Source organism: Ovis aries, chromosome 22 (genome assembly GCF_016772045.2).
Source record: "Ovis aries strain OAR_USU_Benz2616 breed Rambouillet chromosome 22, ARS-UI_Ramb_v3.0, whole genome shotgun sequence".
In the NCBI taxonomy this organism is placed as follows: Eukaryota; Metazoa; Chordata; class Mammalia; order Artiodactyla; family Bovidae; genus Ovis; species Ovis aries.
In genome coordinates this window covers 22,843,027-22,859,840 of record NC_056075.1, presented here as the reverse complement: position 1 = coordinate 22,859,840, position 16,814 = coordinate 22,843,027, and the positions used below count along the sequence as shown (strand labels likewise).

Sequence of the window (16,814 nt, the reverse complement as noted above, 5' to 3'; positions counted from 1 at the left end):
TTTCTGAATGTTGAGCTTTAAGCCAACTTTTTCACTCCTCTTTCACTTTCATCAAGAGGCTTTTTAGTTCCTCTTCACGTTAGGGATGGGAATTGCTAGCACTTTACAAGTGTTAACCATTTGATTCTCGCAACAACTAAAATGGAAGTATATTTGTTACTCACTTTACAGATGACAAAATAGAGCCACAGAGAGATTATGTAGTTTCTCCCAAGTCTGCCCTTTGTTAGCTAGAATTTGAACCCAGGCAATATAGCACTAGACTACATTCTTAACTGTGATGCAGACCTTCAAATAACCATTGGTCTAGGACAGTGGTTCCCAATTAAGGTCAGTTTGCCTCTCAGGACACATTTGGCAATGTCTGAAGGTGTTTGATGGAGAAGGCAATGGCAACCCACTCCAGTACTCTTGCCTGGAAAATCCCATGGATGGAGGAGCCTGGTAGGCTGCAGTCCATGGGGTTGCACAGAGTTGGACACAACTGAGTGACTTCACTTTCACTTTTCACTTTCATGCATTGGAGAAGGAAATGGCAACCCACTCCAGTGTTCTTGCCTGGAGAATCCCAGGGACAGCGGAGCCTGGTGGGCTGCCGTCTATCGGGTAGCACACGACTGAAGCAACTTAGCAGCAGCAGCAGCAGGAGGTGTTTGGTCATCATGACTGGGGAGAGATGCTACTGACATCTAGCAGGCAGAGGCCATCCACAATAAAGAACTCCCCAGCCCCAAATGTCTGTAGAGCCCAGACTAAGAAACGCCGGCCTAAAGCCGAGGTTTCTAGTCCAAGTCACACAGTAAAGAAACAATTTTTTAAAAGTCATCTTTGGAAGATCCTGCAACTCCAAGGTTAAGGATCTCTAGCCTAGCCATGGCCACTCCCTGCCCACCTCCAGCAGTGGTACATGGGAAACACACTGGGGCTATGACCACAGGCCTGAAAGCTGTTTGGCTCCCAGGGGCCCATGAGGCTACCGGTCTGCAGGCTCTCCCCACTACCTCAGTGAACCTGATGCAGCGTCCCCCTCCGCCCTACCCTACTCATCTTTGAAAACGTTCTCAGGCTGCTCTTATTAAGGAATCCTGTTCTCCAGCCCACTGCTCCCATACACAGCAAAGACTCCAGGAATGGAAATAGAAATGACTGGCTTTAATCAGTTTGTGATGAGATGAACCTCACTGAGAGGTCATTTGGGGTTCAGGGGCGCCCTGCAGCAGCTGGGGCATGCTACTCCAGGTGCGGCTGAAGCAGAGAATTCTGAGAGAAATCACTGGAAGGGGCAGGTAGGACTCCCAGTCCTGACCAGGCAAAAGTGGTTTTGGAGCCCACACAGGGCGCCAGCCCCAGCCAGGTAGGAGTAATGGCCTCCATACCCATAGCAACCCCATATGACCACAGGGCGGGCCCCACCCTTCTCGGTCCTCTTCTTCTGCTCTAGAGGAGGAAGCAGGTCCCTGAGCACACACATGGCCCAGCCTTTGCCCAAGCTGGGCCAGACAGTCATGCAGGAACTTAGACCCCAGTGACACTCCAGCTCAGCCCCAAGTGCTCCCACTCTGCCATCTGTCCTCCAGGCAGGACCCCAGGGAGGCGGAAGAGCAGGACACAGGGCTGGCGGCCCCAGGGCTATAGGTAGTGTCCTCATCGGGGTGGCTTTGCACTCCCCTCACACCATCTTAATGTCCAGGGTCTGGGCCCGTGACAGGCTCTGGCGCTGGGCTTTGACCATGTGCAGGCGCCTCCCGTGCAGCGTGAACTGGGACCAAGTGAACAGCTGCAGCAGAGCGCAGGCGATGGGCACCAGCACCAGCAGGTGGAAGCAGCCCTGGCGGAGCGCGGGGGCCTGTGCCGGGGGCGGAGCCGGGGGCTCCGGCCAGGGCTGAGCACTCCCCACAGGGGACGGGGGGTGCCGCTGGAAGAGATCATGACCTAGGACAAGAGAGCCCGCAGAAAGAACAGGTCAGCCCTGGCCTCCAGAGTCCACAGTGCCTCATCTCAGATGTCACATGGACATGTCCAAACCCCAACTCTCAATTCCGCACCCAAACTTGCTTCTCCCCGGTTCTTCCTTCTTGCGGAATGGCACCACTATCCCCCCAATAACCAATGTCTTCCTAGAGTCCTCAATTAGCTTCACCATTCCCCAAGAGCCAATCCTTCACCTCCCCCAACTCCAAAACACAGCCCAAACCAAACACTTCTTTTCCGCCCCCAGCACCACCTGCCCCAAGCCTCCATTGTTTTTGCCACAGCCTCCCTACAGTCCACTCTCCAAACAGCAGATAGAGCAAACTTTAAAAAATGTAAATCAGACTAGGCCATTGCCCTACTTAAAACCTTCCCAGGAGCTGCACTGAGAATAACATCCAAACCCTGCCCTGACCTACAGAGCCCCTCTTCACTTTTTCAGCCTCATCTCCAAACCACTCCTGGGCTTCCCCGGTGGTGCAGTGGTAAAGAGCTCATCTGCCAGTGCAGGAGATACAAGAGACTGGGGTTCAATCCCTGGGTCAGGAAGATCCTCCAGAGGAGGAAATGCCAATCCAAACCATTCCTGGTAACCTGGGCTCCTGTACTTTCTTTTCTGCCTGTGATTTGCTGAGATCTTTCTAGACAATCCTCACCATTCAGTTCACATCCTGGGTGCCATCTCCGCAGGGTCTTTCCAGGCCACACAGAGCAGCTTCTTAGCCACAGTGATACTTCTAGCAGTGCACTTATCACTGCCTGCTCTTCTCCTGTTTAGCTGTTTAGTGCCGACCCCACCCCCACCCCAACATAGAATATAAGCTCCGTGACAGCAAAGACCTTATCTGTCTTATTTTGTTCTCTCTCTCCCTAGAGGCACCTAGAACAGCACCTAGCAGAGAAAGTATCCCATACATATTTGCTGAATGAATGAGTGAACTACTGAAAGATGGAACCCAGCTCCTCTGCCAACAGAGGGGCAGGCAGAGGAGAGATGACAGTCAGGGGCAGCCCAGGCCCAGCCTCTGTCACGGCTGGTTGTCATTCTCTCTGCTTCACTCGACCCAGGTCCCAGGTTCATCAGCAGGTACACCAGGTATGCCCCTGGAGCCTCAAGCACCATGCCAGCCCCTGGGCCCTCACCTGTGTAGAAGCAGAGCAGCCAGGTGCCCAGCAGCGGAGCGAAAGTCTGGCCTGGCTTGGTCACCAGGGCCACCATGCCAAAGAGAAGCGCTGAGGCTGCCTGCTTGCGGTGATTCAGCACCAAGTCCTCATCCACCAGGTCCGTGACCACCAAGGTCAACAGCTTACAGGTGCCCTCAGTGAAAACACGGTTGCTGCCAGCGAGAGAGAACGGATAAGAATGAAGGGGGATGTGAGGGTGGGGGGAAACAGGTGTGGGGGCGAGGGAGGGGCAGGGCCTACCTGGCAATGAAGAGGCAGAGCAGACCGGGGTGGTCGGGGCCAGCCAACAGCATAAGCAGGCTCAGGCCCAGCTTGAGCAGGAAGAGCCCCCGCACCACGGCGTAGACACCCCAGCGCCGGCACAGGGGCAGGAAGTAGAGGTTGTTGAGGTGGGGAGCGACGTAGGAGATGCCTGGGGAAGGGAGCGTGGCCTTGTCAAGGGGCACTGCCACAGCCTCCACAACTGCCCACATTTTAACCATCAGAAATCAAAGTTTGCACTGATTCAGCACTAACTCGGTCCAGGCGCTGTGCTGAGTTTCCACATCCTTTTATTTAGTCCTCGCAACCTTTTAAGGTAAGTACTATCCCTACTTTACAGATAAATGGAGATCCAAAGAGATGAAATAAAACACCCAAGGCCACACAGGGAAGAAGCACTCGTTCCCAGGCCTGTCAGGAGAGCAGTCGTCCCTTGTGAACAAGCTACTGCGCCACATTACCGCTAGGTGGCATGACTACCAAGAGGACCACCATGAGGGCAGCCCTACCCACTCAAACTCGCAGAAGCTGCCTCCCTTCCTCTGGAAAACAGAGTGGGGGTGGGGCTGGGGGCTGGAGGTGCAACCCCAGTGCAGATTCTGCCCTCTGCCACCTGGGCCCCAGCTGGGAGGTGACTGTATCTGCAGTCAGTCTAGGGGTTCTGGGGTGCAAGCCTCTGTCCTTCCAGCCAGCACCAGGTACCCACTCACCCAACAGGAAGGAGCCCGTGGAGAGGGAGATGTGTTCTGACAACAGATGCTCCAGGAAGAGGGGAAAGAAGTTGCTGTTGAAGTGGCAGTGAAAGACCTGCAACCAACAGGGACACTAAGGAGGCTGGGAGGCGGGGTGAAGGGGAGCCAGGAACAACCAACAGGGACACTAAGGAGGCTGGGAGGCGGGTGAAGGGGAGCCAGGAACAACCAATAGGGACACTAAGGAGGCTGGGAGGCGGGTGAAGGGGAGCCAGGAACAACCAATAGGGACACTAAGGAGGCTGGGAGGTGGGTGAAGGGGAGCCAGGAACAACCAATAGGGACACTAAGGAGGCTGGGAGGCGGGGTGAAGGGGAGCCAGGAACAACCAACAGGGACACTAAGGAGGCTGGGAGGCGGGGTGAAGGGGAGCCAGGAACAACCAACAGGGACACTAAGGAGGCTGGGGAGGCGCTGGGGAGGAGGGGTGAAGGGGAGCCAGGAACAGAGGGAAAACCAACAGGCGGGAGGCGGAGGGGCGGGGGGTGGGGGCTGGGAGGGCAGCAGCAGGAGCCAGAGCGGCCTCTAGTTCCGTGTCCTTCAGCAGGAACATACCAGAACAAAACCTAAAACCAAATTCCTATGCTTATCTATAAAAGTTAGAAGGAATGATAACATCACCATTAAAACAACTGAAAGGTTTCTCTTGTAAAACTTATCAATGCTAAAACAAGCTTAATGACATAAAAACAATGTGTTTCTAAATTTCGCTGGCTTATATACTAATGTATTCTAGGTCTGGCCTGTGGTGTTACAGAGTCCTCAGGGACTTCCCTGGTGTTCCAGTGATTAAGACTATCTACTTCCAATGCAGGGGTGTGGTTTTGATCCCTGGTTGGGGAACTAAGATCCCACATGCCCTGCAAAAATAGAATTATACAAAAGTGTTCTAAGCATTGTGCGTGCTTAGTCGCCTCCGACTCTTTGGGACTCCATGAACTATAGCCCATCACTCTCCTCTGTCCATGGAATTTTCCAGGTAAGAGTACTGGAATCGGTTGCCATTTCTTACCCCAGGGGATCTTCCTGACCCAGGGATTGAACCCATGTCTCCTGTGTCTCCTGCATTGCAGGCACATTCTTTACCCACTGAGCCATCAGGGAAGTCCACATATGCCCCGCAGAGTGGCCAAAAAAAAGTCCCCAAGGGAGCACCTCTCTCTCCTATCCTCACGTTGCAGGTGAGAACATGGCTGCTCCAAAAGAGAGAGACCAGCCTAAGATCACACAGGGAGTTAGGAGCTTAGATGCAGGGAGAATCCAGGTCTCTTAACTACCCAACTTGTATTCCTGCCATTCAGCCGCTCAGCCTCAGGGAAGGCCAGAACTGATTTCCCAGCTTCTGGGAAGGCAATTCCTTTGAGTGAGGCATTTGCAGCCATCCTATGAATGGGCATTGCTCCCATACCTGCACCAGGTCCATGCCCACGAACCACAGGAAGTTCCGGTGGCGTGCCAGCTGCCGGAGGTACTGGCCCAAGGTGATGCTACCTGCCTCCTCGCTGCTCACAAGCAGCTCTTCTTCACACAGGCTATGGGGCAGAGGGGAATCAAGAACAGCTTAGGCTGGGCCAGAGCCATCTCCCACCTCAGGCAGCCATCCATCAGCCGGGAGCCCCAGCATGGCAATCAAGCCCAGCAGAGTGCTGGCCACTCACCTGCCATTCACAGCCATGGCTGGGCACCCCGGCTCCCTGCCGGCCGCCTCAACCCGCCGCCTCAGCAGCCGTGCGGCCCCCACAAAGCCCAGCCCGGAGCCAGTGGCCAGTGCCAGGCAGAAGGCGCGGAAGGAAGAGAAGTCCTCTTTGTTCCAGAAGGCGTAGGAGGCAAAGACAGACAGGGAGCCGGCCGCGCTGAAGAGGGAGCAGTAGAAGTTGAGGTGTGTGCGGTCGTGGGCTGAGAGGGCCAGGTCGGCCAGCAAGGCATGATGGTGCAGGTCTACGAGCGTCAGGAAGCCGTCGTAGAGGCACAGGCACAGCAAGAACTGCAGCCCAGCAGGCGCCCAGGGCACCCAGAATGCCAGGAACGACAGTGCCAGCAGCGGCCCATGCCAGCCCAGTGCCCGCACCCGTGCCAGCACCACGGCCCGTGAGGAGAGCCCAGCGCCTGACCTGCTGGGGAGAGGCGGGCCGTTGGGAGATGCCCTGGCAGGCCCCACTCCCTGCCTGAACTTGGGAAATGAGAAGGCCCAGCCAATGGCTGGCAGTGGTTTCCCTTTCTTTCCCCACCCCACACACAGGCAGCGGTCCTCTAGCCCTGGGGAGGGGGAGGTGGGAGAGGACCAGTCCTGAGCTTTCCCCGGGAAACAAACCGGGGTTGGGAGCTGAGGAACCGACGGTCACTCAGCCAGCCGAAGAGGGGGTCGTTGAGACTGTTCCAGAGGAGAAACACCGTCTGTGGGCAGAGGGGAGACGGGCAGGTGGGCTCCAGGCGATGTCCTCTCCAGGGCTTTCCCCACCCCAGTCTACTCGCCACCCCTCAGAGATGACGCCAGCTCTCCTGCCTGCAAACGTGTGCTCAGGTTAGTCCCTCTGCCATAACCCACAGCCACTGCCCCCATCAAACTCCCACCGTCCAGGGCACTGCTGATAAATACATGTGAATATATTAAAAATGTGCATACAGTGCCTGGCTCACAGGACAGAGGACGGGAGAGTTGGCATAATCCCCCTGAGGCCTCCAGCTCTACCTTTTCTTGCTGAATCTTGGTGGGCAAGCCAGCTTACTCTCTGCTTCTGGCTCAGTGGGACCCTGCCTGCCATCTGCCTGGCTCCCACCCCGGATGACTGCCCCGGTGCTGGCCTACCTCTCCAACCCAGAAGGCAGCTTTGTCGATCTTGTACACTGAGACAAAGGTGTCCACATAGTAAAGCAGGAACACGTTGTGCAGGACAGAGACAAAGAGGGCCAGGGAGCCATAGACCACAGCCGTGGGCAGGCCCAGCAGCGAGGCCCAGGGTCCACCCAGCCTCATGGTGGCCAGCCCAGCCTCAGCCCCAGGAGCACCGAGGCACGCCCATGGCCATGGGCAGTCTGGCCATACTTGTCCCTGGGGAAGAAGGAGCCAGTTAGCTGCAGGGATCAGAGCCAGCCCTGCTCCTAACCCCAGACCTCTGAGTCATCTCACTGGGAGAAAGTTTGCACATAAAACAAAACTGGGGAATCGCCAATGGGAATCACCACTACTAGGGAGTGAAAGGAAACTGATAAAGGCGTGGGAAGAGAAGGCAGACAGCCAGCAAGTGCAGAGTCAGGTCGCATGCTAGGGCATCTTCTTTCATCCATACTCTAACCTGACACCCCTGGGCCTGGGCACACACTGTGCCTACAGTAGAATCTCGGGCAAGCTAGTTAACCCCAGCCTGTTTTCTCTTCTGTAAAAGGGAAAAGTGGATGATCATGGCTACTCAGAAGAATAAAGGGATTAAATGAGCTAACTCACAGAAAGTGCTCAATAAATGTTGGTGGTATCATTATCATCTTTATAAAACCCATACAACGTTTACAGCACTGTTCCAATATTATAGGAGAGCAACCCCAAGCTCAGAGATGGTTCAGTCATTTGCCCAAGGTCACACAGCATAAAAGTAGCAGACTTGAACCCTGGCCTGTCTGGCTCCGAAGCCTTTTTTTTTTTTGCCACTTGACCTCCCAAACTGGATTACTGTGGGGTGCTGGGTAGAATGGAGAGACCTGCTGTGATGTCAGGTTTCACAGGGATATAAGAGTGATAAGATATGATAAGAGTCCACAACTGCCCATGCACTTTGATTCCAGAAACCCCACCTCAAGGAACTAACCCCAAGAGAACATGTACAGAGTTGTTCACAACAGCAACTTCTAAAAACAGCCAAAATTTGGACACAGCCCAGGAACACAACAAAGGGACTGGCTCAACAAGCCCGATGCTCTCCACAAAGGTCAAGTACGTGGGCAGTGTCAACACACGGGAGAGAAACTCAAGAACGTGTTACATGAAAGAACAAAGGACAACACGCGCGGCTGCTCCGGACCAGGCCAGCTCATGCAGAGACCAGCAGGCTAGACGGACCACGGGTTTAAAAGGAAATAAAAACCCAATTCTTATTACAGCAGTGCTTCTCATACTGTAATGTGCTTCCACGTCACCTGGGGACTTGGTTCAAATGTAGATTTTTGCCTTCGCAGGTGTGGAGTGGAATCTGAGATTCTGCCTTTCTAACAGGCTCCCAGGGGCCACCGATGCTGCTGGGCCATGACCACACTTTAAGCAGCCAGGCATTAAGTCTATCTGTCTCTTTTTTTAGATTCAAAGTTGTTGTTCTCTTTTCAGAAAAATAATCCCATGTGTGCTTGTCTGACCACCCCCCTTCTCTGCCCGCCAGAGGGAAGATATGGGGGCTTTCTTCTCTCAAACTCCCTGTAGCTAGTTGAATTAGCCCCGAAAAGATAGGTTCAAGTCCTAACCCCCAGCACCTGTGAGTGTGATCTTCTTTGGAAAGAGCTTTACAGATGTAACCACATTAAGATGAGGTCTGAACTGAGGTGAGCCCTAATCTAAGGACTGCTGTCCTCGTAAGGAGAGGGGAATCTGCACAGAGACACAGAGAAAGGGAAGACAGCCACGTGAAGATGAAGGCAGAAATCTGAGCGATGCGGCTGTGAGGCAGAGAACACGCAGAATTGCAGGTAGCACAAGACAGCCAGGTGGAGGCAAGGAAGGATGCTTTCCTAGAGGCTCCCTCCAGAGGGCGCATGACCCTGCTGGTGCCCTGGTGCTGGATTTCCACCCTCCAGGAACCGTGAGGTTGTTTTAAGCTACCTGCTGCTGCTGCTGCTAAGTCGCTTCAGTCATGTCCGACTCTGTGCGACCCCATAAACAGCAACCCACCAGGCTCCCCCATCCCTGGGATTCTCCAGGCAAGAACACTGGAGTGGGTTGTCATTTCCTTCTCCAATGCATGAAAGTGAAAAGTGAAAGTGAAGTCGCTCAGTCGTGTCCAACTCAGCGGCCTCATGGACTGCAGCCTACCAGGCTCCTCCACCCATGGGATTTTCCAGGCAAGAGTACTGGAGTTGGGTTTGTGGCTGTTTGTTTCGGCAGCCTTAAAACTTATGCACCTCCTCAGAGGCTATCTCCTCTTGAAGCCCTCGTGACCCAAGCCTACCCACAGGCCTCATTTACATGTCTGCATGCTTGCACACACATATGCAGAACAGAAACTCCTGTTTCCCCATTAGAGTCAGGCCCTGGAGAACCAACTCAGACGCAGTCCCTAAGTGGCGACCCGCCCCCGACAGGCCCTGTTCTTGCCCCATGAGTCCCCAGGGCTGTGCTTCCACGCCTAGCCTTCCAGGGCCTCTGTAGTCCAGCCTCCCCCGGCCAGTCCAGCCCAGCTTCCCGTGGACCTTCAAGCCTCCATCTTCTCTGGCCAGGCCTTTGTTCTCAAGGGCCCCTGCTACCAGAGGCGCCATCCACATCTCTTCGTTTCCATCTCACCCGTCATGGCCATTAGAACTCCAACTCCTCGCCCCTCATTGTGCCTCCAGCCCTGCACACATTCTCCTGCCTGCCTGCACTCCAACCTGACGGCGGGGTTCGCCAGCATGGGGCCTGTGTCCTCACCTCTACCTCCATCTCTGGACTCAGCCACCCTTGCTGTGGGAGTGACTGGCTGGGGAGATAGAGGCTCTGCGGGGAGAACAAGGAGGGACTCTGACAGGGTCCCTCTCAGGCTCACTGGAAGCTGAGGTGGTCACTCAAGAGGTCAGTATGCAGCCTCCCACCCCCGTGCCAGCTTTGTGCCAGTCCACATCTTAGTGATGGAGGAAGGAGAAGGAGGAATGGCCAAAACTACCTGCGTGGATGCATGCCATGTCACTTCAGTCATGTCCGACTCGTGAGATCCTTTGGACTGTAGCCTGCCAGGTTCCTCTGTCCATGGGGATTCTCCAGGCAAGAACACTGGAGTGGGTTGCCATGCCCTCCTCCAGGGGAATCTTCCCAACCCAGGATTGAACCTGTGTCTCTTACAACTCCTGCATTGGCAGACGGGTTCTTTACCACTAGCACCACCTGGGAAGCCCAAACTTCCTGAAAGCAGCCGCTAAGTCTGTGAGAATCTCTCCCTGGCCAAAAGGATCCCGCCTTGTCCAGAAGCAGGACGATATCCATGGGGCCTTTAAGCCCCTGAAGAAGTATTTGGTGGGAAATATTGTTTTTTTCCCACAGCTTTATTGAGATATAACTGACATACAGTAATCTGCACAATGGAGAGGTCTCTGGTTGCCTAGGGGTTAGGACTCCAGGCTTTCACTGTCATGGCCTGGTTTCAATCCCTGACTGGAGAACTGAGATCCTGCAAGGCCCGTGGTACGACCAAAATAAAAGAGAGAGAATAGAAAAAAGAACCCTTCCCTAGATAATAACACTGCACATATTCAAAGTGTATAGTCTGATCAGTTTTGGCAATGTGTATGCCTGTGAAACTGTCACAGTTGAGATCAGGAATATATCCATCACTCTGAAAGTTTCCTTGGCACTTTCCCAAGCAATGTAGTGGAAAGAAGGCATAAGCGGAGGTCTCCAAAGGCCCAGCTCTACCATTTTCTACCCATGTGACCTGCAGCAATTTGGTTAACCTCTCCATGCCTATTTCCTGAATTGCACAATGAAGTCAACCTTCCTAAGGCTAGGGTCAGCAGTCAATGAGAAGATACTTTGACATGGTGAGCACAGTAAGTGCAGTGAGCACCGGGACTTCACAGACTATCACTATCAAGCCTCCCAGACCGTCCATATCCACCACACCAGGATGAGTTGGGGATTCATCTAAAGGTGTTTTGCGCCTATAAAGCACAATGTATGCGTCTGCTTTTACCCTTAACTCAGGTCACCTCCTCTGATTCCCCAGGGCCTTTAAGAACTCCCCTCCCTCACCTCGAAAGCCTTTGTCCAAAGGGACTGAAGCCTGCTGGTGCCCCTACCCAGATGTCCAGTGACCTGCCCTGGTTACTGGAGAAGGTGGACTCTATAGGCAAGGTCCCCAGCTGCCAGCCACCAGCTCCCTGCACCCACACTGGGACAACAGTAGAGGAAAACCTCAAAGTGTGGTGAGATGGAAAAAGTATGACTTTTGCCATCAGAAGAGCCTGGTTTTAAATCTCAACTGCACTTCCTACTAACTGCACCCACAGGTAAGGTCTGAGCCTGTCTGAACCTTGGATTCCTCACCTGCAAAATGAAAGTAAGTGCCTATCTTTACAAGAATGCAGGGAGGATTGACTGGTTTGATCTCCCTGCAGTCCAAAGAACTCTCTAGAGTCTTCTCCAGTATCCCAATTCAAAAGTATCAATTCTAGTCAATCCTAAAGCAAATAAACCCTGAATGTCTATTGGAAGGACTGATTTTGAAGCTTCAATACTTTGGCAACCTGATGCCAAGAGCAGACTCATTGGTAAAGACCCTGATGCTGGGAAAGACTAAGGGCAGGAGAAGGAGGCAAGAGAGGATGAGATGGTTGGATAACATCACAGGCTCAATGGGTATGAGTTTGAGCAAACTCCGGGAGATAGTGAAGGACAGGGAAGCCTGGCGTGCTGCAGTCCATGGGGTCGAAAAGAGTCAGACGTGACTTAGTGACTGATCACCAACAAACAAAGGGAGTACTAGTAAGCCCCAGAGCACCAATAGAAATATGCTGAGAAACTGGCTTTTTCTTAGGCTCACTTAGATCAGAGTAAGAGCAGGGGAATATGCAGGTAATCAGGTCCTTCTTGTGGCAAGGGAGTTTGAGGGGGGAAAAAGCACAAGAGGTAAAGTCAGAGGAGGAGGGCCTGCAAGAAGCAGGAGCATAGACAATGTTCAGGGGTACCAGAGACAAACCCGTAAACCATGGACTAGATCTAGAGGCAAAGCACCATGCCCAGGTAAGCCTTTGCCCAGGAAAGAGAGCTGCGGGAGGAGCATGCAGGGTCACTCAACGGTTTCTCTTCCAAATTGTATTGCTCCATCAGTAACTTCTTCCTCTGCTAGCCCTCCCCACCTGTTGGTGGTTTAGTCACTAAGTTGTTTCCTACTCTTGCAGCCCCATAGACTAGAGTCCACCAAGCTCCTCTGTTCATGGGATTTCCCAGGCAAGACTACTGGAATGGATTGCCACTTCCTTCTCCAAGAGATCTTCCAGACCCAGGGATCAAACATGGGTCTCCTGCATTGCAGGCAGATTCTTTAAAATTGAGCCACCAGGGAAGTCCCACCTGTTAGGGAAATTAAATAAATAGTCCTGTTTAGGCTTCAGAGACAAGGCAGACCAGGTCTCTGACCTTGCTTCTAACCTGCCGGGATAATGCCCTGACTGTGCGTGCCTTGACTGCCTGCTGTCAGTGGAAGCCTTGTGGCACCATAGATAAGATAGGGGACAAATCTTGAAATTGTTGAGCCCATAGAGAGGCCCTGACCAACCAAGTCCCAGGCTTAACAACATTCCAAGTTTTACATGACAAAACAAACAGCATTAACATAAAACCAGAGCTGCTTTTGCTCACAGACTGATGATTATCAGTCTGCGTCCAGGGATTATGAGTGGGAACTCTGAACTGTAATTTTTGAAGTCTCATCCACAAAGCGGACGGGATGCCTGGGACCTTTTCCCAACTGGGACTCCAGATGTGCTGTGTCATGGGACTTCCCAAATGTTGTCTGAGTCTGGATGTTGGTCAAAACTCAGTTTGGTGATGTATCCTCTGCTGTTTCTTTCTCGTTTCTTTTAATGTTAGTATATCAAAAGTAAGTTAGATAATTCTCTAATAAATACTGGTATTATTTATTCGTATATAACACGAGGCTTATTTTGTTAACAAATCCTTTGAACCTAAGATGAAAGTGAAAACTTTCCGCAAACCACCACCCCCAATCCACCCCCACAGAGAGCAACAGCCCTGCCTCTCTTGGGAAGGAACAGCTTGGGGCCCACACTAGCCTAACTGTATAACGAGACTGAGATGTCCTGTAACCTGCAACCAACTCCACCCTCACCTTGACACCATGAGAACCTGCTGGAGGCCCCACAGCCCATCCCCCACAATGACAGCAGGTATGGTCCCAGTAGTGTGACCTTGAGCCAGCCACTCCCTCCCTCAGGGCCTCAGTTTCCTCATCTATAAAGTGGGGATCTAAGCCAACCTCTTAGATTGCTGTGGGGCTAAAATGCATGAAGGTATATAAAGCACCAAGCCTAGTGCCTGGCATCTAGAAGACCCTCAGTAAAATGTAACTATTCTTTTTCTTTTTCACTTCTTTGAAGTTTGGCTTTATGATCTTTAAAGGATTTCAGTCTGTGTCTTCTGGCAAATCAAGGATTGAAGTTGTCTTTTCAGTACGAAACATTGATGCTTCTCATTGTCTGAAATATCCTCAGTTCAGTTCAGTCCAGTTCAGTCGCTCAGTCGTGTCCGACGCTTTGCGACCCCATGAATCACAGCACGCCAGGCCTCCCTGTCCATCACCATCTCCTGGAGTTCACTCAGACTCAAGTCCATCGAGTCGGTGATGCCATCCAGCCATCTCATCCTCTGTCGTCCCCTTCTCCTCCTGCTCCCAATCCCTCCCAGCATCAGAGTCTTTTCCAATGAGTCAACTCTTCGCATGAGGTGGCCAAAGTACTGGAGTTTCAGCTTTAGCATCATTCCTTCCAAAGAACACCCAGGGCGGATCTCCTTTAGAATGGACTGGTTGGATCGTCTTGCAGTCCATATCCTACCATCTTTCAAATTCTTTTTTGAATGCCACCTCCAACCTTAGTTCATGTTGTTCCTTCCACCTAAAACTCTCTAGATGTAACTACATACCAGTTCTCAGGCATATAAGATATGGCTGGTTTTTACACCTATCATCATGTATCCTTACAACTTGTTACTATTTCTATCCTTATCTTGTAAGTGAAGAAACCAAGGCTCTGAAGGATAAGTAACTGGCCCTAAATCACAGAGCTATTCAGTGCTGGAACCAAAATTCAAAACAGATGCTTTTGAGCAAAAGAAGGAAAAACCCTCAGCATTTCTCACATCACTTTGCCCATCACCCACCACAATCATTATCAAATCCTGCTTATCTGAGAAAGGGCCAGTTCAGTGGCACAAACGTTCTCAAGAACACCAAGTTAGGTGTTCTCTCCCTATTTCAGGTCCCTTGGCTGAATACTCTGTATCAGGATCCAAAGATCTCCCTAACCCTTCTCCAGCCTCCAAGCTCCTTATGGGCGGGGCCAGGTCAGACCTACCCCTGATTTCTACCTCTAGCCTCCACCAGGCTCCTTCACCACATACTGGCCTTTTAATTAATACCCAGTGGGTCAATTTGCCCCTAAAAGGCTCATATGGACATCCCCAGCCCATGGGGGAAAAAGCACCCATAGGAGGAGTGAGACCCCCAGATCCCACTGTCCCCCTCAACTCTCCATTCTGTTTGACTGTGGAAGTCAGAAAGAGGCAACCTCAGAAAGGGAAAGCCTGATGTGAAACAGGGACAGCAAGGCAACAGGTGAACAAAGAGGAACAGTGATAACAACAAAATGTAACATTTATTAAGCTTTCACCATGTGCTAAGGAAAACATACAATATGGAAAGCAAGCTCAGAACAGAGAGACACCAGATTAGGAAGGGCTTGGAAACCACACACAAGATACTCTCCTGAGGACAACAGAAAGGGGGGGTGGGCCAGGTGACAGAAAAAGATTTTTAGAAGGATCCCTGCCCCCCCGCATCTTTCAAAAATGCTCCCCTCTTCACCCCATCGGGCTCCTGGGAAATAACTAGAAAAGCATGGAAACAAGAGCAGCTCCCTGATCTTTGAACCAGCCTGTGGTGGGCAGGGAGCTGGTAAACTTGGGAGAGGGAACCAAGAGTGCCAGATAGGGCCCCCTGGGGTGAGGGGCTTCGGAAGGACTAGACACTGTATGAGAAGCAATTAGTATGGAGGGGAAAAAAATCTACTAGTAAGCATTATTTGGAGTTGGGAGCCCTGGGTCAAGTCTGAACCTTATCACTAACTAGCTATTGACTAACTAGTTTATTCCTATATCTGCAAAGCCGGAGAAAAATTCCATTCCCTGTCTGTCCCCAGGGAGTATTAAATGAATTTTAAAGGTATAAAACCCTATGCAAATATTAAGGGTGTCCTTTTTCCAACAGTGACCTTTGAATTGTCTGCTGAGTTTCCTGTTTCACATCCCCTTTGTCTCCCTGTTCAGTCTTCCCACAACCCCTGGCAGCGCCGTTGGGGAGGCCCACCCTGGAAGGGTGCCCACTTTCCATGCAGTAACTTTCTCTTAGGGCCCATTCTCTTTCTTAGGCTAGAAGTCAATTTCACCCTATTGGGAGTTGGGACCATTTCCTTGGAATGTCAATAACTTCACCCCCAAGACCACCCACCCGTTCCAAGCCACAGAGGAGTCTGGGATCAACCATGGTGCTGAACCATGTGGTGGCTCTCCAGCCTGTCTGCACATTAAAATCACCCGAGGAGCTGCTCAGTCATACCAAGGCCCAAGCCTCACTCCCGACCAATTAGATAAATTGGACTCTCTAGAGAAGGGGCCCAGCATCGGTGTTCTTTTAAAGCTCCCCTATAGGTTCTACTACATCACCAGGGTTAAAGGCCATTATGTTAATGAAATGGATCCCAGCCCGAAGCAGCCGGCGACTCTAGGGAGTCCTCTCTGCAAGAATTCCATCCTCGCCCCTTGAGCCCAAGCTTTTCCCACCCTGATCCAAGCACTTTCTCAACCCACAGCCAGATCACTTCAGGAACCCCCGAAGACAGCCCCCAGGACTCCCAGAGCAGACAGCACTCCTGTCCCCCTCGGTGTGTCCTTTGTGTCTGACTGGCCCCCAGTCCGGCCCGCTGCCCCCTAGCCCCTGCCATCGGCCAGCCGCTCACCGCAATTGTGGCACGCGAAGCCTAATCCCACGGCTGCCGGGAGCCAGGTGCCAGCCAGTGCGCCTGCGCGCGGGCCGCCGATAGCTTCTCCAGCCTCTTCTTCCGCCCCTACCCAGCGATTGGCTGCGCGCGGCTCCTGGGACCGCAGTTTAGGCAGGTGCTGGAGCCTGAGGCTGTCGCCGCCATATTTGTTATGGGCCTTTGCCCTTGGGGATCAAATAGAAGATGTGCATGCTAGCAAAAAAACGGGGCAGGTTGCCTGGATTCCTGACTCTCACCTCCACGAAGGCTTAATGTCACTTCAATTCAAATCAGCTGTTTTTCTGAGAGCTTCCCGTCCTCTGCACCCTCCTTCCTTTCTTTTAAATCGGAGAATGAAGCGAGATCAGTGCCTCCCTTCAAGCCTTGTCATATGACTGGATGCACAGCTGAGACAGATAAGGAGAGGGCGGTGGCACGACCTGGGACTCCCTGAAGCTGGACTGTGAGCCAAGAGTGGACACGCCCACCTTGAGCTGCTGTGGGCACCAGGATTCGGGTCACACGCAAAAGACCCTGAGAGAGCAACCAAGCGGCCCAACCTCCTTGTACTGTTAATAGTAAAATATGGGCTTCCCGGGTGGCGCTAGTGGTAAAGAACCCGCCTGCCAATGCAGAAGACTGAAGACACGCGGGTTCGATCCCTGGGTGGGGAAGGTTCCCTGGAGGAGGGCATGACAGCCCATT

The 16,814-nt window shown here is 52.5% G+C and overlaps 1 protein-coding gene across 6 annotated transcripts in view; it reads right to left on the bottom strand.

Annotated features, from left to right (window-relative positions):
- The window catches only part of MFSD13A (major facilitator superfamily domain containing 13A), a 28,621-nt gene extending 12,115 nt beyond the window's left edge, over window positions 1–16,506 (bottom strand). For 2 of the 6 annotated variants that reach the window (XM_042238852.2, XM_042238853.2), the window contains exons 1-8: window positions 16,089–16,155; window positions 6,976–7,218; window positions 6,481–6,563; window positions 5,828–6,283; window positions 5,578–5,701; window positions 4,128–4,224; window positions 3,397–3,568; window positions 3,115–3,308 (exon numbers count right to left, since the gene is read on the bottom strand). In XM_042238852.2, the coding sequence (XP_042094786.1) occupies window positions 3,115–3,308; window positions 3,397–3,568; window positions 4,128–4,224; window positions 5,578–5,701; window positions 5,828–6,283; window positions 6,481–6,563; window positions 6,976–7,143 (1,294 nt within the window). In that variant the 5' untranslated portion in view covers window positions 7,144–7,218; window positions 16,089–16,155. Of the gene's footprint in view, window positions 1–1,131; window positions 1,933–3,114; window positions 3,309–3,396; window positions 3,569–4,127; window positions 4,225–5,577; window positions 5,702–5,827; window positions 6,284–6,480; window positions 6,564–6,975; window positions 7,219–16,088; window positions 16,156–16,366 lie in introns of those variants that run through there. The other 4 variants (XM_042238851.1, XM_042238850.2, XM_027960274.3 and 1 more) reach the window with 4 other exon arrangements.
- Window positions 16,507–16,814: the final 308 nt, after the last annotated feature.